The sequence below is a fragment of the Mytilus edulis genome, chromosome 4, assembly GCF_963676685.1.
Source record: "Mytilus edulis chromosome 4, xbMytEdul2.2, whole genome shotgun sequence".
Classification (NCBI taxonomy): Eukaryota; Metazoa; Mollusca; class Bivalvia; order Mytilida; family Mytilidae; genus Mytilus; species Mytilus edulis.
Genome location: NC_092347.1, coordinates 38,542,602 through 38,570,115, shown reverse-complemented (window position 1 = coordinate 38,570,115; position 27,514 = coordinate 38,542,602). Strand labels below are relative to the sequence as shown.

The following is a 27,514-nucleotide window of genomic DNA, read 5'->3' as shown; positions in this document are numbered from 1 at the left end:
CAACACAACAAACCAAAAATCTAGTAGATGTCAATATACTGTCACCAACAATATTAGTGCCAAAAAAAATGATTCAAGTCGAGGGATAAAAACTGGTGAACAAATTAAACAGAGGTCACCATAAAAAATCTGCCATTATAATCAAATGACTTAAAGGAAACAGTAGTATACCGCTGTTCAAACATAAATGATAAAAAACATAACTATAAGATATGACATAAAATAACTACTGACAATTGTTTCTCACTGGAGAGATGGTGGAGTCAGTGCTTGATATGTGAAAAATCTACAGGTTTTTAAATTCCCATAACTCATAAACTGAACAACAACAAAAATGGCAAAAACGTATAATTTTTCCTACAATCTTAACGTTGTGTTTAAATTTCATTATAAATAGTAAAAGCAAATATGATTATTCTTACTAAGTGTTGATGATAATGGTAAATCATATTACATATATGTCATGTAAAACTTTTGAAAGCACACGATTTAAATTATTTTTTTTTTAACAATTTCACTCTTAATTATAGATTTTCATGACTGAACAGAATCTTTTCTTTCCCTAAAAGTACATTGATATCCTGTAATACAGGATATTTTCCACTTAAAAAATTACTTATTATACATATATTTATAATATTATATGAAAGTACAAAATGTATTGAGGTCTCCATTTTTATCTATATGTCTTGAAGTCTATGTGAACACATGACAAACAGGTAATGAAATTTTAATTTTTTTTCAATTGCTTATGTAGAAAACTTGTATGCCTCTATACAATAGATGATGGAAAAGTACAGTGCAATCGTAAAACGAATAGCTTTAATTATTATATATCTTTCTGCAATTTTGTTAAGATTATTTGTGATTTTGTTGTCACCTACTATACCAGACCATAGAATTCAACGATTTTTGGAACTATTACTAATTAGGGTAAGGGTTCAGCTCTTTAACTTAACAACTTATAAACAGTCCTGTTTCCGTTTCTTTTTTTCTTTTAGGAAATTTAGTGACAATATCATTTTTTTTAAGGAATACAAATATACTTCATTGCTTGGGAAACATTAATGACATGCCAGGTCTGCCAAAAGTCTGTTTTTACAGATTTATGACAAAAAAGAGACATATACCAGTAGTTTTTACCATGAATTTAATTGGCCATTTAATACCTCTGTGTTTTTTAACTACAAATGAATGCATTTTGAATAATAGCAAATACATATGACCTGTACCGTTAATGTAGTGGACACTAAATGACTCCTTCCCCATCTGATTTTGGCTGCTTTCTTTTTTCTGATTTTTACTTCTGAGGACAAATTTAAGATTGTCATTGTTTCTTAACAAGGCTTATAAGAAAAAACATGCTATTTTCTGAAAAAGCTGTCTCTGGTGGTTAATATTTACCATTTGAGGCAAACTTAAGGTAGAAAACTGAAACAAATTGTGACGTACAGAAGATGTATTAAGTGTTAATCTTAATGTGTCGACAGGGCCATACAAATGTCAGATTTATCTATGAATATGATTTTTCTAAAAAGTGCAAAAATATATAACACAGTATTATCATTACAGATAGGCCAAACCAAACACAATGAATGCAGTCATATATACCAAGCTGATACTGATTCTGTTCAGCAGTAATTTTCTATATATCAACAATGCTACACTGTGGAACTATCAATTGAAATTCACTTGTGAAAGGTTCTACAAGAAAGGAGAACTTAAAATCGACTGTTCACATAAAAATCTTACACATATTCCTGATTTACCATCAGACACAGTCTATCTTTATTTACAACATAACATCATAATCCAAATACCTAATAATACTTTCGAACACATGACTAATCTAAAGGTACTGGACTTATCATTCAACAGGCTTACGTCGATGAATGACCAAACATTCAATGGACTTGGAAACCTGAAGAATCTAAAATTGAACAATAACAAGTTGACAGAAATGCCAAATAAAACCTTTCAATATAATGCCTGTCTTACTGATCTGGATCTATCGTTCAACGAACTGTGTAGAATAAATTTACAAACATTTATAGGACTTCAAAATCTGCAAAATCTTCATCTGAATGACAATAAACTTCAATACAACATATCCAGATTTCCAACAGGAAGTTTTAAACCTTTAGAATCACTCACAAGGCTTTCTAATCAAAACAACAATTTTTCACCCAAAATGTTTAATAGTATAATTTTTCCAGATAAAACAATTTCTGATTTAACAATGCTTGAAATTTTAGAACTGGATGTTAGCACGGGTTTCAGTGATAAAGCAGTTCTTGGGAACGGGTTCTCATACCTTAAACACCTTTATTCACTCAATGCTTGTAACTGTCAAACATTTATTCTAGAAAGTGACACGTTCAAGTACACACCTAATTTAACACAAGTTTACTTCAATCATTGTTCCCCTAGAGTATACAGTGAAAAACATGAGGAATTTTCAAAATTAATGAAGCTGAAAGTATTACAACTAAATGGATGGCTTTCTTATACTCCAGATTTGGATGAAGATGAACTGCTTGCTTTAATTTCTGGTTTGTCAAATACAACAATTAGAATACTGAAAATGCATTATCTTTTCAATTCATTTTACTCAGTCTCTCTTTCAAGCATACTGAATAATATAAGTGTTGAATTGAATAAGACACTTATTCAAGAACTGCATTTTACAAATAATTTAAATGTACACTTTAATGAATTGGATATGCCTGTAAAAGTGCCACCAAGTCTTAGAACTCTTAATATTAGTGATAATTCTTTCGAGGCCTTAAAACTGAACATTAAACAAGTCACATCCTTAATTTTAGAAGATAACAGACTTGGAAATTATTTGGCAAATAATAGCCTTTTGATACAAGACAGCAAACTGGAGTGTATAAGACTGTCAAACAACTCTATTTACAAACTTCACACTACAATCTTCATAGAACAAAAGTACCTCAGAGTTATTGAATTGAGATTTAATATTCTGACAGATAGTAACTTTGACATGAGTTCTCTGGTAAATTTACACATTTTAGATCTCAAAAACAATAAAATAAAATATTTGAGTGACCAATCAAGAATGGAGCTAGACAAAGTTTTCAAGAACAATGGAAATACTAAAATTGACCTCAGTAATAACCCTCTTCAATGTAGCTGTTTTACATTGCCTTTTTTGAACTGGATGAGACTTAGTCGGAAACATTTTATCAATTACACACAGTTCAGATGTACATTTGAAAATGGAAGTTTTTCGAAGCCGAATTCATTTGAAGAAGTATTACTTAACCTACAGAGAGATTGTACAAATCATTGGTATTTGATAATAAGCGTGTCATTCTCTGTTTTGGCTTTTATAGCAGTATTATCAGCAGCAGTTATTTATAGACACAGATGGAAACTGCGTTACTTATTTTACACAGCAAAATTAAAGTATACATCTCACAAGAACATTGAAGAAAATTTGAATGAATATGTTTACGATGCTTTTATATCTTACTCTGAAAATGATTGTAAATTTGTTATTGAAGAATGCATCAAACATCTAGAAGAAAATAGAAATATGAAATTATGCATACATCAGCGAGATTTCATACCAGGGGAAGAGATAACACAAAATATCATCAGTGCTATTCAAAACAGCCGGAAAACTATATGCATAATTAGCCGATCTTTTCTGGAGTCTTATTACTGTATGTTTGAATTCAACATGGCAAGAATGGAAAGTGTTCATTCAAGGAATGGAAAAAATGTGTTATTTCTGGTGTTTTATGAGAAATTGCTTCCAGAAGAGTTACCACTAGTTTTATATGAATTAATACAGAAACAGTCGTACATTGAATATCCCAATGATGAGCACCGCAATGTCATTTTCTGGGACAAAATTAAAGATGCCATCCATGCATAACTGTAAAGAATAGATTTGTCAACATGAGAAATGAGTTAAAATATATCTGGAAGTTTAATTTTTCAGTACTTGTTTTTCTTTTAATGTCATATGAAACGAGTGACTGGTGAAAAATAATTATTTACTTATCTAATTCTTAAACCAATGCATGTATATATCATAAACTTAGTCTTCTGAGCACGATTTTATCATTTTTTTACGCAAAAATATCTTTTAATCCTCATTTTTCTCTCTCTCTGTTATGAATTAACAAATATGGCAGTTAATTAATTGCCGTAGTATACTAATTGTCACCTTATAGTAAACAATCAACAAAGAAGCGTGAACATTGAGCACGTGTATAACATGTACAATTATATAATAGTATATTTCAATGACAGATCCATGCGTATTGCGATCATCGGATTTTTACAAGAAGAGTCACTTGCATATGGAAAACATTTCAGCGAATTGTTTCCTGGAAGCAAGCAATTAAAAAAAAGAGTAAACTTCTTTCTTCTAAATGTGGACAAATTAAAGAATTTTCTTAAAAAAAAAAATATGTACATAAGTTTTATAATGAAAACTATCCATTTATTTATAAAAAAACATATGCATTATTTTTTTTTAATTTGCGATTTAATATGACTTTCATTTTGACTTTAAAGCCATGTTCCATGTTTAGGTACTTCTCTAATTTAATTTTTTTCACTACTGAAAGAGGATCTGAAATGCTGCTTTTCCTGTCTATTACTTTATCATTTTGTTTCATTTTACAAAAGAACACAAATCAAGCTTCATACTAAAATCAATTTTTAGGCCTCAATAAATGCATTGTTACATACATGTAACGTATATTTATACTATACGATTGTTTTTACCAAATGAATAATGTTATGAGTCATAAGGATCCCCCCCCCCTTTTCCACAAGACTACTTTTAAAGTAAAGTTATCCACACAACTAGTGAAAAGGAAGGAGGTGGTACAGGTCATCTTTGTTCCATGCCTTAACATCATTTTTGGAGGGATTTACAGTTAATTTCAATTGGCGTTTTCTTTGTATAACTGGGAAAGCATTACGTCTGGGATTGAAATTCACATAAAGTGCTAAATTCATTCATAGATATAAAGATTTGAGTTTGAAGTTTGACTGTATCTATACAATTCTTCAAACAAAGACATCTCATCTTAATCTTTTAGGTAATGTTGTTAATAAAGCTTGTATATAGATTTGATCCATGTAAAATCGTGGATTCTTTGAATATTCTTATTCTGAAAGGATTTCAATTCAACACAGTAGTAGGATCTAAAAAATATTGTTTGATTAGTATTAACATTGATTTGACTTTGGATTACTAAAATATAATATTGATGTACATTTTTTGTTTAAGTCAATTAAAGAAAATTTCCTTGAAATTGTTCAAATATATTTTATTCTTATGTTACGTTTTTACATCACTGTGTAAATGTTCAACACATTTCTAATCTTCAATAAGATTCATACATTGCTTAACACGGATTTGGCCATACTTTTTGGACCTTTTGGATTATAGCTCTTCATCTTTTATATAAGCTTTGGATTTCAAATATTTTGGTCAAGAGCATCACTGAAGAGACATGTATTGTCGAAATGCGCATCTGGTGCAAGAAAATTGGTACCGTTAATTTTATTAAGTAAGTACATGTATTTGGAAACAGAAAGTAGGTGTCTAAAAGATTCAATAATTATGACTATTCACACATTGTCGAGCTTCTGTTCAAAAATGAATTCATTCTGTTCAAAAGTTCATTAAAGATGTGATGAATATATTTATTGGAAATCATACAAGACAAACAGCAAGATGGTTGCAATATCCCCCACAATTAATAACAAAAGTGTCTTTACAGCTGATTTCTTTCATAATATCTTTGAAATGATTCAGTAACTTCAACTGGCTGATGTCAAAAGACATAAATTTAGTCAAAATTCTTAAAAAAATACCCTTATTAATTGATGAATTTCAGAAAACTTTAAAGGCTTAATACATTGATAGGTTAATCTTTCATTCCCTCATACACATTATCAATTATTCCCATCAATACAGGAAATGTTCCACTTAAACAGTGAAGTAACATATAAACATGTATTGAAGTCATCTTTATCCTGGTACCTTTGATAACTATTAGCCTACTGCAATTTTGCACAGGTATCTGTGTGTTTGTTGTCTATAATAACAGTAGTCACATAATGAAATGTTTTTCTGAACTGATTTTATTGTCCATTTTTTCATGAACCTTTTTTGTTATCCAACTCATTAGGATAAAAAGGCGAAGAGGTTAGATCTAAAAAGAGATTTAGTTGAACCCAATTGAGTATTGACTGTTACAAGTCAGAAAACTTATCAATTGTCATACTTTCTACCCTACAGGTATTTGTCCTTAAGCAAATTGTACTGACAACACTGTTTATATTTGTAGAAAATGATTTGACTTGCAGAATATGTTGTGTTAATTGGTTGCTGACTGAATGAAACATTATTTTCCTTACATTTCCTTCAATAAATAAAATTGAAGACAGTCAGTCATAAAAACAGATTGTTTTTACTGTTCTTAAAAAAATTAAAAGATTACCTCAGGTTTTTTTTAATCAAGGAAGTAAGGCACTAAAGGGCTTTGGGAAGATCACTCAAGTCCTCACTTCAGTGAAATAATAAGTAATACTTACCATCTTGGTTTTTTTAATTGTTTTTAACTAATTATTCATAAAATTTATTTAGGATAGAAGTTTTCATGTCAAAGTTATACCTTTTTAAACTAGTGACTCATATTATAAGTCATTATTTTGTTTGAATTTCATGACATAGACAACATCTAACTGCACTCACTTCAAACTAACAACCTTTCATTGAAACACTATGTTAAAATATGTTACCAGCACAAATTTGAAGGACAAAAAAGAAAACAGCCAAAATATAGGTCAACTTATTCTTTAACAGGAAATATACCAACATTATAGCAAATGAGCACCAAAAATTAAAAAAAACAAAACACTTTAAAACCTTAAAATTGAAGTTGTCACCAGGTAAGGTTAACTTCGTCCACAGAAAAACTGAACTGCTTCACAGAAAAGTAGTCAAATACGCTATAGTTCAGGATTCCCACCAAATCTAATCTACAATTGTGTTAAAATATTGAATACAATAGCTTATTTTTCCCCCAAAAGAAATGGAATATCTACACTTACAGTGTGGGCACATGGGACATTTGAAATTATGCCTACTCTCAACATGGACAGGTGGAAATAATAAATATTTGAACAGCTAAAATAAAGTCCAGTTTGACAATAATATATACAAACAGAATAGTGAATAAAGTTTTGGAGAGTCAAAAATACAAAATAAAAATTTTGAAACCTTAAAGTCGATGTGGTAATCAGGAATGGTCAACTTTGCCCAAAGAAAAACAGAAATGCTCCACAAAAAGGCAAGAAAACTCATTCTGGCATTAAACTTTGTTACAACAATTAATTAACACATTCTAGTATTCTCAATATGCTCAGGTTCTATTATACTCTAGTTTTTCAGTATAGTAGATCTTATTGTATCATCAGAATCTATTATAAGCCTATGTTATGATATATTTTTCCACAAGTGTTGTATTCGATATTAAGTTCTTTTTTCATTCAAAAGAATGTTATTGTTTCAAAATTCCCATAGGGATCATCTATAACATAATCATTGTTACATATATACTAAAATAATATAAATATTTTGATTTTGTTTGATTAAAAAAACAAATATGACATTATTCATGTTTCTGTTTTGATTTCCTACAATTGAAAGGAGTAGGTCCGGTAAGGACTCATTTTGGCCTAAAATTTCAGTTTCAACTGACGAAAGATTTTAACCACTTTTTAAACACTTAAGTGTCTATTTCACTTGATTCAATTAATAAAAGAGAAAGATTTTAACTGATTAAGTCATTAAAAATGATCCGATTCAAGCTCAAATATGAAAAATCTCTCAAATATGCCAAAAAACGTCATTTTCCAGATGGTTTTTGTCAAAAATGAAAGTGGCCGCATCCGTGTTCATCCACAACCTTTATATATGTTATGTATTATCATAAAATACAACTTACATTTCAATATTAAGGATGAACACGAATGCGGCCACTTTCGTTTTACAGGGAAACCGTCTAAAATTTAACTAAAATGATAGAATTTTGAAGATTTCAGTAATTTAGCATGACTTAATGGTGATACAACCCGATATATGTGCATTGTATTGTCAAAAACAGCCCATATTTTTGTAGCAGAAGCATTCAACTGTCCAATAAATAACTAAAAGTTTACATTTTAACAATTTTGTAAAACTGTTATATTTTGGGGCCAAAAAGGGGTCTTACCGGACCTACTCCTTTATTTAAACAATAGTGATGTCAATGAGTTCATGTGTATTCAAGTTACACTTCAAATAATGGAAGTTGGACAAGGAAATAATATTTGTGCAATCTTTAGTTGTAACTTTGCAAAAAAATTATTCAGTTCATATATATATATATATACTAGAACACACATTATATCGCGGGTCTGTGACTGAACTAAAGTATATAACTATGCGTAAGGTTTGTTATAGTATTGGGATTGTCATCTGATAAAGTCATGCCGATTATAAGACGCACATTTTTCTCTGCTTTCAAAATCTTTCTGTTTGAACCAGTCGACCTGACACTTATCAATTATTGGTAATATTAATTATTTGGAAAACAAAAGGTCCTGGAATGGAGTATTTTTCAATTAACAGCGTTGTCCTATATCAGTTATAAATAAAGTTGAATTCTCTATTTGCTGTTTTACGTCATGCCCATTAACAAATTGAAAACTACCTATACGCCTTATTTTAAGTCCACAATTTTAGTATTCATATTGTCATCTTAGAAAGTCTTACTGATTAAAATACTACAATAGGGAACAATTTCACAATGATTGAATTTAGTAGTGTCAACCCTGTGATTATGACCTGTGTATATAGCAAAATCCGAAATACACCGTTTGGTTGTGAGCCTGTCAGATGCGGAACGTACAGATAAGGTAATAGGTAACAGGTGAAAATACTATTGGTATCGGTATCGGATTCGACCCAAACCTTGTTAATTATTGGCAATTTTAATGATACGGAAAACAAAAGGGTCTGGAGCACTCTGGAGTGGTGTAATTTTTAATCAACACCATTGTCTTATATTAGCTATAACAAAAATTGAATTCTTTGATTTGTCGTTTTTACCCCATGAAGGCTGACAAATTGGACCTTGTTATTTTAGTATTATAGATATATATATATTAATAAAATTAAAATTATATGACTTTGACATGTTTAATATTTGTAGATTACCGCTTGTAGTCGCAACTTAAAACGAATGGATAATTCAGTTTACCCTTATTCATTTTTTCACTATTACAATGTATTATTAAACAAGACTGTGTCCATAGTACACGAATGCCCCACTCGCACTATCATTTTCTATGTTCAGTGGACCGTGAAATTGGGGTTAAAACTTTAATTTGGAATTAAAATTAGAAAGATCATAGGGAACATGTGTAGTACGTTTCAATTTGATTGGACTTCAACTTCATCAAAAACTACCTTGACCAAAAACTTTAACCTGAACTTCACACTATTATTTTCTATGTTCAGTGGACCATGAAATTGGGGTCAAAACTATAATTTGGCATAAAAATTAGAAAGATCATATCATGGGGAACAAGTGTACTAAGTTTCAAGTTGATTGGACTTCAACTTCTTCAAAAACTACCTTGACCAAAAACTTTAACCTGAAGCGGACGGACGAACGGAGGCACAGACGGACGGACGGACGAACGAAGGCACAGACCAGAAAACATAATGCCCCTCTACTATCGTAGGTGGGGCATAAAAACTGTTAAATTAATGATAACATCCAAGAAACTAGCTGGGTATGGCGTAACCAGATGAAGATTGAGACAAACAAGACAAGAATGTTTCCCCAGTTCACGGATGCCACATTCACACTTTCATTTTCTATGTTCAGTGGACCATGAAATTGGGGAAAAAACTCTAATTTGACATTAAAATAAGAAACGCACAGACCAGAAAACATAAAACCCCTCTACAATCGTAGTCGGGGCATAAAAATGTACCAAGAAGCTAGGACTTTTGTTAGTATAACGGCTGAGAAAAACTGTGACAGAAATGTGCTAAGGAATGTGGTTAACCAGTATATTCCTATACATTAGAGAAGAGGTATAATTATTGGTCATATGAATTACTTTCCGCATAGTTGTCTTATAAGTACCCTTTATTTTCTTTCAGACAGATGGACGAAAGTGGGGTGGCGGTCCATGGACAGCATCAAACAGTAACCGTACATGTTCTCTCTTCTGATGACAAAAGCAAACAGATAATATAAAATATTTACCATAACAGTTCTTATCCATAACAATATTAAAAAAACAGCATGATTGCTATATTGTTAACGTCTTTGAAATCATTTTAAAAACATCAAATGACTGATATAAATGAAAATTGGGTCAAAACATTCCATCTGATTAAGTTTAAAGTCTTACTCATAAATTCTTAACTTTTAGAAAACATAATGACAAGACACATCCAATTGTGAATGTATTCTATCCTTATATAGTTCAATCATTTCCTTTAAAACAGGATATTTTCCACTTATAAGATACAAAATAAAGTCCTTTCATTTGTATTGATAATTGTACATTGTATATGAAGTATTGCTGTAATCCTGCATGATATGACAAACAGGTATGAATTCAAATAATTTATTTTTATGCCCCACCTACGATAGTAGAGGGGCATTATGTTTTCTGGTCTGTGCGTCCGTTCGTCTGTGCGTCCGTTCGTCTGTCCGTCCGTCCGTCTGTCTGTTCGTCCGTCTGTCCCGCTCCAGGTTAAAGTTTTTGGTCAAGGTAGTTTTTGATGAAGTTGAAGTCCAATCGACTTCAAACTTAGTACACATGTTCCCTATGATATGATCTTTCTAATTTTAATGCCAAATTAGAGTTTTTACCCCAATTTCACGGTCCACTGAACATTGAAAATGATAGTGCGAGTGGGGCATTGTGTACTGAGGACACATTCTTGTTTGCATATATTTGTAGATTTGATATACTTTCAGGTCCCCTATTCAATATACCAGTAATTTCAATAGATACCAGAATTTTTTTACACCACAATTGTAAACATTATTTTTCAAAATTTTGATTTCTCAAATTGTTTGCATGATTATCTGCCTGTCTGATGTTTATAATACTGGTACCTGAGCTTTTTTGTAAGCTACTTAATATTGTACATACTTTGATGCATCTTTTGCTTTTCAGGTTATCAAGATTAAAAGAGGCTTAGTGTTCAATAATTGCAAGAGTGTGCACACTTAAATGTCTTGCCTGTACAATATGAAGTTTTTAATACAAGTAATAACATATACTTAACATTATCACTGATCTATGTAAATAAGGTCAAGGATAGATGAATGCTGCCAGACAGACAATAAACTCTACAATCATACCATACATCAAATAAAGTTGGCCTATTGTGTATAGTATCCAATAACATAATCTGAACATTGACATAGGAATAATAAACTTAAAGTCAAGGTAAGATGATCATGTGAAAGAGACATGTAATTCATGCAATATACCTTAATACTATTTGGGAATCGGTGACACTTGACATAAGAATATGTGACACTTGAACTTTTGATGTCATTCAACTATCACTTTTCTTTTGTGATATCATTCAACTATCACTTTTCTTTTGTGATATCATACACTTTCTATTGAGACGTTAAAAAAATCCAGGAACCTTTGAGATGACCAGTAATTGTGGAAAAATATAGTTGAAAACTATAAATTAACATATGAGCCATGAAAATACGGTTAAAGTGAGATGAAACCTGCCAGGCAGATATATATACCTTACACCAAAAAAAAGCTGACTTTTTGCTTATAGCATCTAAGAAATTGACGAAACCACAAAGTCTTAACATCATCCAGACAGACATTTACACCTTTCAATCATTCCATACACCAATTTAAGCTGATATATTGCTTATCATATCTGAGAAACTGACAAAACCACAAAAACGTCATATTGGACAATGAACCATAGTAAACGAGGTCAAGGTCTGAAAGTTGTAAGAAAACCTAAATAAAGGGAGGTGTAGCTCAATGTGACAGCACAAATAATTGTAAGATTTCAATAGATATAAAGAAAGAGGTCAAAATATAGTCTAAAAAAATTGATTGACCTATGAGATGATGTAGTGATCATAGATACTCACACAACTGAGATATCATCGATTTGTTTGGTTGTTCAAAACACTCCATTAAAACTTCAATAATTTCAAAAAGAGACTGGCCAGCTTCTCCATGTTTTATTCAGAAACCACATTTTTAAAAAGAATTTACAACAATCATGCTACTCTCAATTCAGATTTTTTTTATTATTGCAAAAAAAGCAATAGGATAAATATATTGCATATTGCATACATAAAATTTGAACCATGAACCCATGTAAATTCATATCCAACAAAAAATGGTAAATCCACAGTATAAAATGTAAATACAATGTATCTGAAATATGTCTATTAGTAACTTACAATAAAACTGTTGGATCTTATCAGATAGCAATATTAGGACATTATATTTTTGCTTGGGTCAATGGATTGCAATAATAAATGCACACAATAATTTATTTAAGAAATAATTGACATGTTCCCATTTCCATTCTCAATTTTAAGCTATACTTAATTGTAGTTTTAATATGGGTAGGCATTATATTCGTGATTATTTTTGCCCGAGCGATAGTGAGTGCTAAATTAACACAAATATAATGTCTACCCATGTTAAAACTACAATAAAGTATAGCTTGCATCAATTATTTTGATTCTGATTAGGACAATTAAGGTTATTTCTATGTCCTATGTGTATAAGTGTAGGGGTTTTGTGTAGGTTCTTCCATGAACCTCCCTTTTTTGTTTGTTATCAAGCAAACGACTGACAATGGAATTTTTCAGAGGGAGGAAATTTGAACAGCCACAAGAACGGTTGTTGTATCTAGGTCAAAAATGTCAAATTCGAATTGCAACACATTACAGTCATAATAAATGAATTAGTAAAAACATTTGCATCATTTAAGAGGTTGGGAGTGTTTTAAGTTAATCACATATATCAAATGCATGCCAATTTGATAAAATTCATTACTCTGCAGTTGTCAATATACACATGTGCAAACAAATATTGGATTTAGAGCATGGGTATATTCACAAAGCGAATGAAGCACGTCATATTAGAATAATTAAAAGTATATGCTTATGATTCAATGTTTTTTTTTCTCCAGATAAGCAACAATTAGAAAACCTGTCAAGCTGAACATTATGAATGCAGTCATATTCACCATGTTGGTACTGATTCTGTTTAGCAGCAATTTCCTAGATATTAACAATGCTACACCTAGAAACTTTCAATTGGAATTCCCCTGTGCAAAGTTCTACAAGAAAGGAGAACTAACTGTTGATTGTTCATTTAAAAATCTGAAAAACATTCCAGATATACCACCAAACACATTTTATCTCAATTTACAACATAACCTAATAACCAAAATAGCAAACAGTACTTTTGAACACATGACTAATTTAACAGTACTTGATCTTTCTTTCAACAAGCTACAGTCACTGAATGATCAAACATTCAAGGGACTTGGAAACCTGAAGAATCTAAAATTGAACAATAACAAGTTAACTGGTGAAATGCCAAATAAAACCTTTCAATATATGACCTGTCTTACTGATCTGGATTTATCGTTCAACAAACTGTGGAGAATAAATTTAGAAACATTTGTAGGACTTCAAAACCTGCAAAACCTTCAGCTGAATAATAATATACTTTATTATAGTATATTAAATTTTCCACCAGGATGTTTTAAACCTTTGGAATCCATCACAAGGCTTTCTTTACAACAGAACAATTTTAAGTGGAAAATTTTTCCTAAGTACGGTATAGCTTTTCCAGATAAAACAATTTCTGAGTTAGCAAAGTTAGAAATTTTAGAACTAGATGTCAATACAGGTGATCATGGTGATAAAGTAATTTTTGGGAATGGGTTCTCCTACCTTAAAAACCTTTATTTACTCAATGCTTGTAACTGTAAAACATTTATTCTAGAAAGTGACACGTTCAAGTACACACCAAATTTAGCACAGGTATATTTCAACCGTTGTTTGCTTAAAGTATATGGAAACAAACATGAAGAATTTTCGAAATTAATGAAGCTGAAAGTATTACAATTAAATGGATCACTGTCGTATCATCCAGATATACATGAAGATGAACTGCTTGCTTTAATTTCTGGTTTGTCAAATACAACAATTGAAACATTGAAAATGCATTATCTTTTCAATTCAGTTTACTCAGTCTCTCTTTCAAACATACTGAATTATATAAGTGTTGAATTGAATAAGACACCTATCCAAGAACTGCATTTTACAAATAATTTAAATCTACACTTTAATGAATTGGATATGCCTGTAAAAGTGCCACCAAGCCTTAGAACTCTTAATATAAGTGATAATTCTTTGGAGGCCTTAAAACTTAACATTAAACAAGTCACATCCTTAATTTTAGAAGATAACAGACTTGGAAATTATTTGGCAAATAATAGCCTTTTGATACAAGACAGCAAACTGGAGTGTATAAGACTGTCAAACAACTCTATATACAAACTTCATACTTCAATCTTCATAGGACAAAAGTACCTCAGAGTTATTGAATTGAGATTTAATATTCTGACAGATAGTAACTTTGACATGAGTTCTCTGGTAAATTTACACATTTTAGATCTCAAAAACAATAAAATAAAATATTTGAGTGACCAATCAAGAATGGAGCTAGACAAAGTTTTTAAGAACAATGGAAATGCTAAAATTGACCTCAGTAATAACCCTCTTCAATGTAGCTGTTTTACATTGCCTTTTTTGAACTGGATGAGGCTTAGTCAGAAACATTTTATCAATTACACACAGTTCAGATGTACATTTGAAAATGGAAGTTTTTCGAAGCCGAATTCATTTGAAGAAGTATTACTTAACCTACAGAGAGATTGTACAAATCATTTGTATTTGATAATAAGCGTGTCATTTTCTGTTTTGGCTTTTATAGCAGTATTATCAGCAGCAGTTATTTATAGACACAGATGGAAACTGCGTTACTTATTTTACACAGCAAAATTAAAGTATACATCTCACAGGAACATGGAAGAAAATTTGAATGAATATGTTTACGATGCTTTTATATCTTACTCTGAAAATGATTGTAAATTTGTCATAGGAGATTGCATCAAACATCTTGAACGAAATGGAAATATGAAATTATGCATACATCAGCGAGATTTCATACCCGGTGAAGAGATAACACAAAATATCATCAGTGCTATTCAAAACAGCCAGAAAACTATTTGCATTATTAGCCGATCTTTTCTGGAGTCTTATTACTGTATGTTTGAATTCAACATGGCAAGAATGGAAAGTGTTCATTCAAGGAATGGAAAAAATGTGTTATTTCTGGTGTTTTATGAGAAATTGCTTCCAGAAGAGTTACCACTAGTTTTATATGAACTAATACAGAAACAGTCGTACATTGAATATCCCAACGATGAGCATGGCAATGTCATTTTCTGGGACAAAATTAAAGATGCTGTACATGCTTGATCATGTTAATTGTAAAATGATTTATTTTTGCAAAAAAAATGAAGACATGTTAGATCTAAACATATTGTACAGACACTTTTGTATTTTGTTGAAAACCTTATGTTGATATTTTTTAGATTTTCATAAATGGGTTGCTGTTAGTATATAATGTATACATTTCTTATCTAATCATAAATTAACTTTACTATGTAACAGTGATCTTAAGTGTATGAATAAGAAAATATATAATGCAGTCAAAAACATGCTAGGCAAAATGAGGAAATTTAAACTTTTTAATTAAGAGTATTAGAACTTAAAAATTAAGGCTATTGAAAAATCAAAGCCTTAAAGGCTGTAAAAGCAATTGCTGCCATGTTAATGTTTGGGGACTTTTATTTTTCATCCACATATATACAAGAATTAAACCTGACATGAGTGTTGTCTAGTTAAAAGTAAGAAGGTTTTAACTTTATATAAATAAAAGACTTTAGCAGAAAGTCATTTTTAATATGTTTTATATTTCACAAGGAGACAACACGTTTACCAGGCTAAAGTTGGGGGTCAAATATACATGTGCTGAAACATATAACTCAAAAAGAAATCATCATGGATTATCCCCTGGTAGTGTTTGTAACTTCCTTGGCAATAATTTCCTTTATTGATTTAATTTTAACTATTTTCATTATTAATTTATATTTAACCATTAACACAAAGTCAAATGATTAAGTTAAAACATTTCAACTTTCCAGACGCAAATGTTAAAAAACGGGAAAGAAATAAAATATCTTACAAGACATAAACATGTAAAGAATAAATGTATATTTCAGCTTAATAAAAATATTTTCATAATGTTACTTTGTCATCATTTTTAAAACTAAGTTCCAAACATTATTGCTCAGTTGATATGTGTCCTTCTGATGCGGTACGAGCACAGGCACTTGTTTCTATCCATAGGAAGGTCGATTATCCATATAAATAGTTTTATATGGATAGTCGACCTTCCTATGGATAGAAACAAGTGCATGTGGGTACGAGATAACTACAATTCTCATGCAATCCCGAAAAGGGGGGTCATCACAGACAAACATGACATTAAATCGTTATCACTGAACTAGTATATATATTGTATAGGGGCCAGCTGAAGGACGCCTCCGGGTGCGGGAATTTTTCGCTGCATTGAAGACCTGTTGGTGACCTTAATTCTGCTGTTTTATGTTTTTCTATGGTCGGGTTGTTGTCTCTTTGACAAATTCCCCATTTCTATTCTCAATTTTATTATACGAACAAGAACAAACAGCTCTACGTTGCTTTGATATTTATCAATTTTCAGGAAACATTGCGAAACATGATCTTCAATATTTCGAAAACATGTGAAATAAAATTGCTAACACGGTGGACCGTCGAGTGTCAACAAACGTAGTAGACTTGTTCACTGAAAAGACGAGGATAATGGTTTCATCTGACATTTGTTATGCAAACCCAGTTTTGATCATGATATTTAAAAAGACATACTTTTTTTCAATCTATGTATTAATAAACTAGAAAATTCCAAATTGTAAATATCTCTTCATCTGGACCGACTTGGCATCTACTACGTTTGGACGGGTCCATTTCATTAGTAAGGTGATCGATAAATATTACGGAGTTTTGACAGAAAAGGAAAACGAACTTATTGTTATGTGTTTTCAACAAGGGTTTCGTTCCGCTAAATTATTTGCGCAAATAAAGTTTGTCTATTTTTAGATTACAGGTAATAATTTGACACTACGCATTAACCTGTGTAGTGATTTAGATTTTACGATAAATGTATGAATGAACGATAATTTTATGAATGAACAAGAGCACCTGACCTCTTAAAGAAACACAAATTAAACAAAAAAAAACCGTATTTATTAGGAGATAATTCAGTTAAATTTTCAATACTAAATCAACAACTGAAATGAATCCATATTTTGTGGAAACATCGTACGAACGGCAGAAAACGGAATCGCATTTATAAAAATGTACTTTTTTTCACTCGGACTTCTATGTTATTTGATAGTCAAACGGTTGACCCTTTAAATACAAAAATACATCTACAAGAACATATTCTGAAACTTCTTAAATCCACTAACTTTTTTTTAAAGTTTCAAGCTATGTATTGCATTAGAAAACATACATAGGTGTTAAAGAATGACTGACCAGGAGCCTGTTTAACAAAATACTATGGCTTGATCTGGGCGGAGTCTCTGATCTGGGTCACAAAGATGGCCATACGCGACGGCATAAAAGCAATTGCTTTAAAAACCAACAGAATGTTTTTATATATGAGGTGAGAATTTTCAAAATATGGAATTCCTGTGTTATGTAGTCAGTCATACCAATGTGCTTACACTTTTGCCAGCCTTTGGATGATTAAGGGATTGTAGTCAGTAAGGGAGAGAGTTTATTGTTTGGTGACCTGTCCATGTGTGATTGTAAGATTTAAAATAAAAAACTTTATGAACTTATTCCTCATATTAACTTTTCTTAATACGTAAACACTTTTGTGAAGGATAAACATATATATCAAGGTCAATTTGGAATTTTTCCCTGGCAGAAACTTTTTTTGTTCTTTCACTGGATTTTTTTTTTATATCAAAAATCGTTTGCAAAAAACAAATTTCCTTTTACTGTTTAACTTCTAATAAAAGTTTTTTTGGTTGCTCCATATAGTATGCTTAGTTTCTCTAATTTTTGTGCTATTTTCACATTTCCTGACTGGTGTGAGAAAAATATTTCTCCTCACTGGTGAAAAATCTGTTCTCGGCAAATGATTAGTCGAAATTTGATTATTACGTCTAAATGTTTTGTTTTCTTCTGAATTTTCCTATTGTGACGCCATGAAAAAAGGCGGCAATGCCTGATGACGTCTCATATAAAGAACACAAGTTTCTGAAAATCTTTGAAAAAGAAGGATAAAAATCATCAGAGAAACAGATTCCGACACTATAACTCGTGTATTACGATATTTCTCCACTCTCAACAGTTATATTTTAGTTATTTAAAGAGCTCGGCAAGCCTCGTGCTTTAAATAATAAAATTTATCTGTCTCGAGTGGAGAAATATCGTAATACACTTGTTGCAGTGTAGGAATCTATATATCTTCTCCCCATTTCAGCCAAAATCTTTAATTAAAAGTAGAGATATTTGGTAGGGAGCAAATGGTATAAAAAAGCCAGCACAATAGGAATTTTGTATGCATAATTGGATATTAGTAAGAATATGTACCTTTAATTAATATAAATTTACCTTCATTTTTTCAAACCATTCTTCATTTACTATTCGATTGATCTCATCACAATAACCATCCAGTAATTCCTAATGAATAAATTCATGATTTCAAAATAAAACCAAATATAAATCATTGAATTCAGCACATCTTGGCGATTAAAATCCAATAGGGAGGATGTAAGGCAGATTTATCTTGCATTTACATTGCAGTAACATATTCTTTTACATTCACTCATTAAATGTTTCCGATATGAAAGAAAATCTTTGCAATTACATTTTAACATTGCTTAATATAGTTTATATCAACTCAGTTCTTTTCAATTTTATCTAGTTTATAATGATTGTCTTTTATGTCAAGAGAAAAATCAGTTAAAAAAACAGTGTTTAAATTGATCCACTTTAGTTTGAATAAAAATTTACAAAAAACAAGAAAATCAATGAGTCATTGACCTTGCACAATTAAAACTTTTTTTTACTTGAGCAAATTTTAATGGTCAATGATGGTTTTACTTGCCCCAATAACTCTCTTACTATGTGGACCAACATGGTTTATCCCGTTCAGTTGATTAACATTGGTCACAGTAACAGGAAAACTTTTAACCACACAGGAGGCTCTGCGAAAGGCCAGTGCTCTGGAATAATCATGGTTTTCATCCTTCATTTCAGCATATTTTTGAAGAATCTCCAATTGTGTCTGCAATAAAAACAAGGTAAAACTTAATTCACCCTCCGCTACGGTGGACAAAGTTTGACATATTAAGTAATGGAAACATATTGTTTAAGGTACAATGTTAGTGATTTTAAATATGTGTGTTATCCTTCTGCCAAGATATTACTCCAGATAAAATTCAAATATACCGTCACATTCCATTTGAAAATTTCCTACAAATATATGAATTGCATGAATTATTTCTTGAATAATAGACTGAAAGTTAATGAAGGAAAGATGAAACATCACCAGGCACTGTTTATTATGTGTATTGGCATATCTACAATATTTTTATGCTTTTCATTTTTTTTCCCCGCTGATACACATAATTAATATGGCATTTATAACGAAAGCTCTTTTTGGAGCTAATGTGTTTAGAGACCTTTAATGTCAGTATACCTTTGCTTACCATGTATATTGCCTATATGAATACATGTACTTCAAAAATAACTTGTTTGAAACAGGTTTAATTCATATGAAAATTTAGTTTTCTTACAGCTAGAAAATCGTTTTGATGTTTCAATGGTGTTGATCTCTGACATGCCCACTCAGGAAATCTAGGTTCTGATGCCCCTTCATTTTCTTCTACATGTACCTGCAATTCAGTAAAATCTATTCAATGACTTATGGTTTAAATGAATATCTATATGTTACAAATAATAAATATCTTTAAAATATAACACTTCCTGTTTATCTTTTATTAATAAGTGGTTATAGACTCCTAGCTAGGAACATGCAAACTTTTTTTATCATATCAAATATCCTTGTTGTTCTAGAAGGAATCAAAGTGAAACAGGATGATTGTTGGTTACTTAGAGTGAAATCACTCAAATCTCTGTGTATCCTGCCACATACTAAGCTACACACAAAGTGAATCACTTAAAAACCATTTGCTGGCATGTTTTTGATTGAATCACTGTAAATCAAGGGGATAGCTGGTGGTTTGGAGTGATAATTCAATTTATGTCATACATGTATAATATATGAAAAGTACAAAGAGATGTTTTAAAGTGGATTTCCAACTATCACCAACATTTATTATAAAAATGTATAAAATATAATAGTGTAAGTACAGATATGTAGTTCTTGGCACTAACACTAAGTTTTTGTGGCTTAAATTGATTACTCGTAATTATATTCTTAGTTGTTTTTCAATGCTTCCATTAGATAAGTTTTTTTTACTACAGCTATCCATGAGGGTCTTGCACAGTCTCCAATTTCTGTTTCATCAGATGTGAAGAATGTTTTTAAAACCTGTATTGCAAGATAGGGGGAAACAAATAAGACTGTTAATGTAAACAGCATGAAGTAATTAAATTTTCACAACTTCAGACAAGTCATTAATTTTTTTAGTGACTTTGGTGAGTTCAAAATATTAACACAAATTTGGTAGACAATTACGAAATTATTTATCCACTGGACAATTTGCTTAAAAGTACCTGTAAGTAGATTTAATTTACAGTATACATAAAAGACCTGTATTAAATTCATATCATCACCGAACATGATAAAAGTACATACTTCTTCTTGTGTATTTCTTAAAAGACGATGATGGTCCTGAATTTCAACTGGTTTTCTAGCCTTTATAGATTGTGTAAACCAAGAAATCTTCAAAAATTCTGGTGATTCTTCATTGTTTTCCTCTGTAGTGTTAAAACCAATGTGCCTCACTGCTTGTTCTTGTGTCTCAAATTCTGTTACTATATGTGTTACTTCAGGGCTGAAATTAATATAAATATTACATGATTGATTAATTCAGGACGATAAAAAAAGTCCATTCTATTGTCACACATACATGTATAGCCATAATAGTAGTATTAGTTATGATAAACTCTTTTAACAGAAAAACTGAGTTCATGACCGAGTGGCACTGCCAAACAAATCTCCATGAAAATGAAATGTGCCAATAAAAAATTTGAAATTGCTTAAAATATACAACTAAATAAATTGAAATTTAAGTGATTCCCCAAAAACTGGCCTATTCCCCCCCTCCAAAAAAAAATGCTGATACAGTTGACACCAGTAACTTAAACATGTACAGCATACCCAAGTCTCACACCAGTAGTTGTTAAAGGCGAGACAAATATATAAATGACACGAGTTTGTGACAGATTATCATTATCAAGGCTGTATACATCCATGCTCTGCTAAAGGAACATGATAATGAATGTTTGAGATGGAATTAATTTGATTTTGTAGAGAATGGTGACTGATGGGACATTTCTTCTTTATCAATGAGTTGTTTCGGCATGACACTATTGACTAAAAACATTCAATTGACTTAAAATATACTTTGTGACTATTTTCTGACTCATTTTGATTTTATATATTTAGGTGGTTTTTTTTGTCACGGGTCTGTTGTAACATTCTTATTTATGCATTGTCAATGATTGATTAATTATAAGATATGGTAGCATTATATAACTTATATATGCAATCTCCATGTTTGTAATCATTAGGGATGGCAATCATGGCAATTGAGCCCCAAAAAATGTGGTGAAAATGATATTAATAATAGGTTTTGTTTTTTTAGGGATACAGACCTGCCAACTATCCCGATTTTGGCGGTATCATCCTGACTTTCATGCCTTAACCCGAATCCCGATATCAGGATCGTAAAACAAGTCAAAAACCTGATTTTCAAAAAATATACCTGAAAAAAATATTGGTTATCGAGTTTGAATTTTTTTTTATCAATTTCCATAAATCTATAATTTTACCTGGAGACATATTTATGACAAGTTTTTGACCATATCCTAATCAACGATCACAACAGGTGTCATTATTTTTTGTTTCAAGTAATCCATCCCCTTATCTGATGGGTCATAAAAATCTTGTAATTAATTTGTAAACAGAATCCGTCTGTCGGCATTTTATCATCATGTGATCACAAATTTGCAACGCTTACCGTAGTTTCAAGACAAAATCGTAATTAATTGAAATACGAAATTTGTGATAAACTCATTAGAAAGCAGCGTTTATTTTTAAATCCGACATGTTTCTGTCCAGTTCTGATTTTAAAATCGATGCCATTTTGTATTAACTTCTACTGTGAATAAGCCTCAGCCAGTAAGAGTAACTCTGAACATAAAAACGATCACTCAAATTTTATCCATTTTCTCTGTAGATTAATACTGATCGACTAAATCAAAATGTTGATCTATCCTTCTAACTTTAGGACATTTAGGTTGAGGTTTTTTGGGTCATGGTGCAAAGATAAGAAGGTCTTTGGAGGGAAGAAAATGGGGGTCTTCACTTTGTCTCTTTTATACTGATAGACTTACTCAAAATCTTTCTTCATCCTTTTAACTTTAGGACATTTAGGGGGAAGTCTTTTGAGTCATGGTGCTAACTTGAAGATTAGAAGGTCTTTGGAGGGGGGAAAGGGGGAGGGTCTTCACTTTGAATCCATTATTTTTAATGCCATTTTTCTCTAAATCAAGCTATTTGGACAATTAATAAGTACAAGAATCATGCAAATAAAAGAAATCAAGGCTTATTAGCTCATCTTCAGTAAACCAAAAGAAAAATGAAGAGATATGAGCTATTTCAAAGAGATATGAGACTACATGTATTTCAGGAGTAAAAAATAGTGTACACAGAAACGCCACAAAAAATGTAACTCTCAAAATCTGGTTGCACACTCCCATGGAGATTTTCAAAAGTTGGCAGGTCTGGGTAAATGGATGAAAAACTTACGTTTGTCTGAAGGGACATAAAACATTCTTGCTTTAACTGTTCTAACACACAAAAATGTCTGACAGAAGGGTTTTAGATTATGTATTCATATTGACCCACAGTCATTTGAATCGATCAGCTTCCATTATGCATTGCGCCTTATTCTTTCCTTGTTGCATACCAGGTCACATGACAATCTTTCAAAGTGAAAGGTAAAATGCCCGAATTGATTGGTCATTGTGCAACTGTCAAAATACGAGAAAATAAATGGTGGCAGGTAGATGAAACTTACATAAATGAAGAGATAAATGAAAAATGAACAAATTGATATATATGGATCCAATGATGTCTGACAGTCGATCAGCTCCAGAAGCAACACACAGCAAATTCATTTTGGACAGGCAAATATACACATTTTAAATAAGGGATGAGCTCTGACATCCCATGGCGCCAGCTTGTCTGGCAAATCAGCTGTTGGACAATGATGTAGTGGATAAAGTAAAATTTGCTGGTCTAGATTTTACATTGTCATGATTGTTATGTTTTAAAATTCACAAACAGGTTTATAGCAAATGATATAAGTAGAGAGAATGGCCTATAATTTCAGGTCACATCAAATTTTACTAATTCTAATAATGGCCTCTGACCAGTAAATTTTATGTATATTATTTCATAAATGAAGGTGTTTCTTTCCAACAATGTGGTGACAGTTTGTTTGGACCGATTAGTTAGGTTGAGTTTTTAGTGCTTTGGTAATTTGGTTGCTCCTTCTGAAACAATATTGATCTGTTCATTTATTTTAGATATAATTTGTGATTATTTTATTTTTTGTGTGATAACTTTTGGTGATCTTTGGTCAATAATTATGTCACAATAAAAATCTATAGTGTTGTCAACAGTTGTTCACCTGAAGTCGTCAACTATGGTAAATTTTCTACATTTTGCAGCTTTTTTCATGTCATCATATCGTTTCTTTTGAATTTTATGTGGCATTAAATATAAAACTACTTGGTCATCCATTCTCCAATGTAAACAAATCAATTCGGAACTCTTCTGTCGTTTTCATATGTAAAGTGATGATTTCTAAAACATAAAAAAAGTTTGCATTTATGTGTTAATAAAAAAATCGCGTAAAAAATTTAAATCTTTCAACATTAAAAATGTTCTCAAACGAAAATGATAAAGAGAAGATGATGAATCTGCACTATCTAAGCCCATTCATTTCCGAGGACAATATACACCTTATCGCTATTTGTCCGCCATTACTGGACATCACACAGGTTCCCGTAAAATTTTGACGTCATAATTCAAAATATCTGACGCCACAATGGAAAAGTGATTGTTGTATGACGCCAATAGTTCAAGCGGAACAGATTCTCGGGTCAAGCGGAAATAGCGATAAGGTGTATTGATGAACACTCTCTTCCACATAATTGGCGGGAAATTTCAAGTAAAAAACGCGGGAACAATTGCAACCTGCAGTGATGTCAGTAGAGACAGTCTTGAAACAGATATTCACATTTGTTACAACTTTAAACAAAGCACATTCTAATCAAGTCAAGAAATGGGATGCAAAAAGTTTACAGAATGCATTTAATTGGGCTAGATATGCTGAAGAAGTTCATTTGAAGTTAAAAGACAGATCATTTGTTGAGGACTTGGATAAGCAGATTAAAGTCATGACAGTACATCTATCACCAGCATCATGTTGTCAAATGAGTTTTGATGAACTTGGAAAAGCATCGCAGATAATGTTTTTGACTCTTATGCAGAATCCATTCTTTCCAGAGAGCCTATTAGAGAATCTCTTTTTATCATATAATAGGAAGTTAGACAGTTTCAGTTTTAAAATTGATGCTGAATGTTCCATTTTATCATCAAACTTGACCACTTTGACAATTGGACAGGATATGATGAAGTCCAGTACTATTGGTAATGAACCTGACGAGCAGAATGACCTGCATAATGTGAACTCTCAAGCAAAATTGTTATTGGATGGATTGTCGAGCATAGTGCCAAGAATTGACGAGACCAAAGCAGATACATATGTTAAAATATTACTTCAAAGAATGACTGAATTAAAAAATGGAATATCTGTAATAGTTTCGATGTATTTGCAATCAGGTCTAACTGAAGATGATGTTAGCCAAATGATATGCACTTTTATAATTCAGTATTTGCAACATAATACAAATATCTCATTTGAAAATGTTCCTGTCGATTTGCTAGTGCAGACATCTTCTCTTGACTATAGATTTTTAGATATTTTCATAAATTGGCTTATTCATATGGCACAAAACTTTTCAGTGAATTACCCTGAAGGGGAGATGTATGAATGGAAATGTAACATCGCTGAACCTTCCATGGACTTTGGAACCATTTGTTATTATTTCAGTCAATTAAGCAAAGCAAATAAAGATATCAAGAAGAAACTACACAGAAAACTCAACGAATATAGTATGGAATCCTTTGCAAATATTTTTAGAGATATTTTAAAGCATTTGCAGTAGCTATATACATTATATGTATATCACATTTGTACATATGATTTTTGTCAGAATCATGCATTTGCTTGTTTCAGAACAATAATTATCAATCTGTTGAATATTGGATTTACTTATTAACCAAGCTTAAGTTATTTATTACAGTCTAATCAGGCTAATAACAATGAATAACCATTCTGAATAATAATAAATAGTAATAAATTCTGATTCATTAGAGTAACTACATTATAAATTTTAAAATAAAATCAAAATGATGCAAATTACAGGTGTATTATTTTGGCCAGATAGATGACAAGTGATTCATATTCTTAGTGACCAGTGCAAGCCTCTTCTATCAAATGTCATGAATGTTCATCAGAGTACATAAAATATTAACAGTATTGAGTAATTCAGAGGATCTGTCCCATCATGTCTTGTGTGATTCAATCATGAATGCACATACAATAAATGTACATGTACAATGTACATGATGTATGTTTGTAGTATGATCAAGAAATCTGCTCATTGGATGCTTAGGGGGCCATCTTCAATTTCCAGTGAGTTAAGATTTTTTGCTCAACTTTTACTGTTTTATGTGTTGATCAACATTGAAATCCCTGTTGCCTTGCTTTTTTTTTAGTGTGCATAGTAATCTTGTGTAATGAATTGATATATATCCTCTCTTTTTTCATAATTGCACTCCTACATGTACATGCAGTTGACTGAATATTGAAGGTGTATATATGATACATGTACATGTACCAGAAACCTTAACACAATCCAAGATATAGAGGTTTTGAATTTTATATTAAGTTAAGGAACATAAGCAGTAGAAAAAAGTGCAAGGTATGTGTTCTTGCTTTTGAGATGTACTCAATTGAATAAATGGCAGATATGATTTAATCTTTAGAATATCAATACATCTAGTATCATATACCAGATTTTTTCTTTCAAAAACTAGGAAATTAATTCATAACGAGAATATTTTAAAATTTAAAAAAAAATAGCAATTTAAATTGTATGTGTACACACTGAAATGTGTTAGCCTGCTTTACTGACCATTTATTTTATTTTGTTAGTAAGTCATGTAAGTAAATAATATATATTTTATTTGTTAGTCCTCAATATATTAAAAGCTTTACCACAAGTATTGCATAAACTTAACATGATTCAAAAAATGAGATCATGGTCAGACAAACCAAAACGGAAATACATGTAAATGTACAGTACACCAAGTAAAGTTGACCTATTGCTTATAATTTCTCAGAAACACTTCACCAAGAAAACTTAACATTGACAAAAAATCAATGAGCTATAACAATGAGGTTCATAGTCAAATCAGCCATGGCAGACAGACATGTATAGCTTACAAGCAATCTGCATTCAATACAGTTAACTATTGCTTATAGTTTCAGAACAACAGACCTATTCAAAACACTTAACACTCAGCAATAAACCATGAAAATGTTGTCAAGGTCAAATAAAATCTGTCCGACTGACATGTACATTGTAAAACATTTTCATAAAACAAATAAAGTTGACCTATATATTGCACTTAGCATTAAAAAAGAAAATGCAAAAACTTAACTTTAACCACTGAACCATGAGAACGAGGTCAAGGTCAGATGACACCTACCAGTTGGACATGGTACACAGTACAATAATTCCAAACACCATATATAGAAGACCTATTGCTTATAAAAGTATATGAGATATGGACAGTTAAATGGATTAGACCATGAGAACCTAACTTGATCACTGATCCATGAAATTAGGTCGAA

At 31.2% G+C, this 27,514-nt stretch overlaps 4 protein-coding genes across 5 annotated transcripts in view; 3 read left to right on the top strand and 1 right to left on the bottom strand.

Annotated features, from left to right (window-relative positions):
• Window positions 1–24,320, bottom strand: part of LOC139519662 (DNA-directed DNA/RNA polymerase mu-like) — a 32,631-nt gene extending 8,311 nt beyond the window's left edge. The window contains exons 1-5 of the mRNA XM_071311874.1: window positions 24,158–24,320; window positions 21,094–21,292; window positions 20,069–20,167; window positions 19,378–19,557; window positions 18,882–18,950 (exon numbers count right to left, since the gene is read on the bottom strand). Coding sequence (XP_071167975.1) covers window positions 18,882–18,950; window positions 19,378–19,557; window positions 20,069–20,167; window positions 21,094–21,292; window positions 24,158–24,270 — 660 coding nt within the window. The 5' untranslated portion in view covers window positions 24,271–24,320. The remainder of the gene's footprint in view (window positions 1–18,881; window positions 18,951–19,377; window positions 19,558–20,068; window positions 20,168–21,093; window positions 21,293–24,157) is intronic.
• LOC139519661 (toll-like receptor 4) lies at window positions 622–3,965 on the top strand. Its single transcript, XM_071311873.1, has 2 exons — window positions 622–719; window positions 1,573–3,965. The coding sequence occupies exon 2, from the start codon at window positions 1,592–1,594 to the stop codon at window positions 3,905–3,907; it is 2,316 nt and encodes a 771-aa protein (XP_071167974.1). The 5' UTR covers window positions 622–719; window positions 1,573–1,591; the 3' UTR covers window positions 3,908–3,965.
• On the top strand, window positions 10,607–15,948 carry LOC139519660 (toll-like receptor 4). Of its 2 annotated transcripts, XM_071311872.1 has the most exons (3): window positions 10,611–10,672; window positions 11,248–11,340; window positions 13,268–15,948. In XM_071311872.1, exon 3 carries the CDS (start codon window positions 13,305–13,307, stop codon window positions 15,630–15,632), a length of 2,328 nt encoding a protein of 775 aa, XP_071167973.1. In that variant the 5' UTR covers window positions 10,611–10,672; window positions 11,248–11,340; window positions 13,268–13,304; the 3' UTR covers window positions 15,633–15,948. The 2 variants fall into 2 exon arrangements, with proteins under 2 accessions (XP_071167972.1, XP_071167973.1); XM_071311871.1 differs by lacking the exon at window positions 11,248–11,340 and having other exon boundaries at window positions 10,607–10,672.
• A 361-nt stretch (window positions 24,321–24,681) lies between the features above and the next one.
• Window positions 24,682–26,008, top strand: LOC139519664 (uncharacterized). The gene has a single exon (XM_071311875.1). The coding sequence runs from the start codon at window positions 24,735–24,737 to the stop codon at window positions 25,758–25,760; it is 1,026 nt and encodes a 341-aa protein (XP_071167976.1). The 5' UTR covers window positions 24,682–24,734; the 3' UTR covers window positions 25,761–26,008.
• The last annotated feature ends 1,506 nt before the right edge of the window (window positions 26,009–27,514 follow it).

What these genes read in the sequence shown, in the direction of transcription:
- LOC139519664 (XM_071311875.1), top strand. Translation starts at nt 24,735, where the DNA reads ATGTCAGTAGAGACAGTCTTGAAACAGATATTCACATTTGTTACAACT.
- LOC139519660 (XM_071311871.1), top strand. Translation starts at nt 13,305, where the DNA reads ATGAATGCAGTCATATTCACCATGTTGGTACTGATTCTGTTTAGCAGC.
- LOC139519661 (XM_071311873.1), top strand. Translation starts at nt 1,592, where the DNA reads ATGAATGCAGTCATATATACCAAGCTGATACTGATTCTGTTCAGCAGT.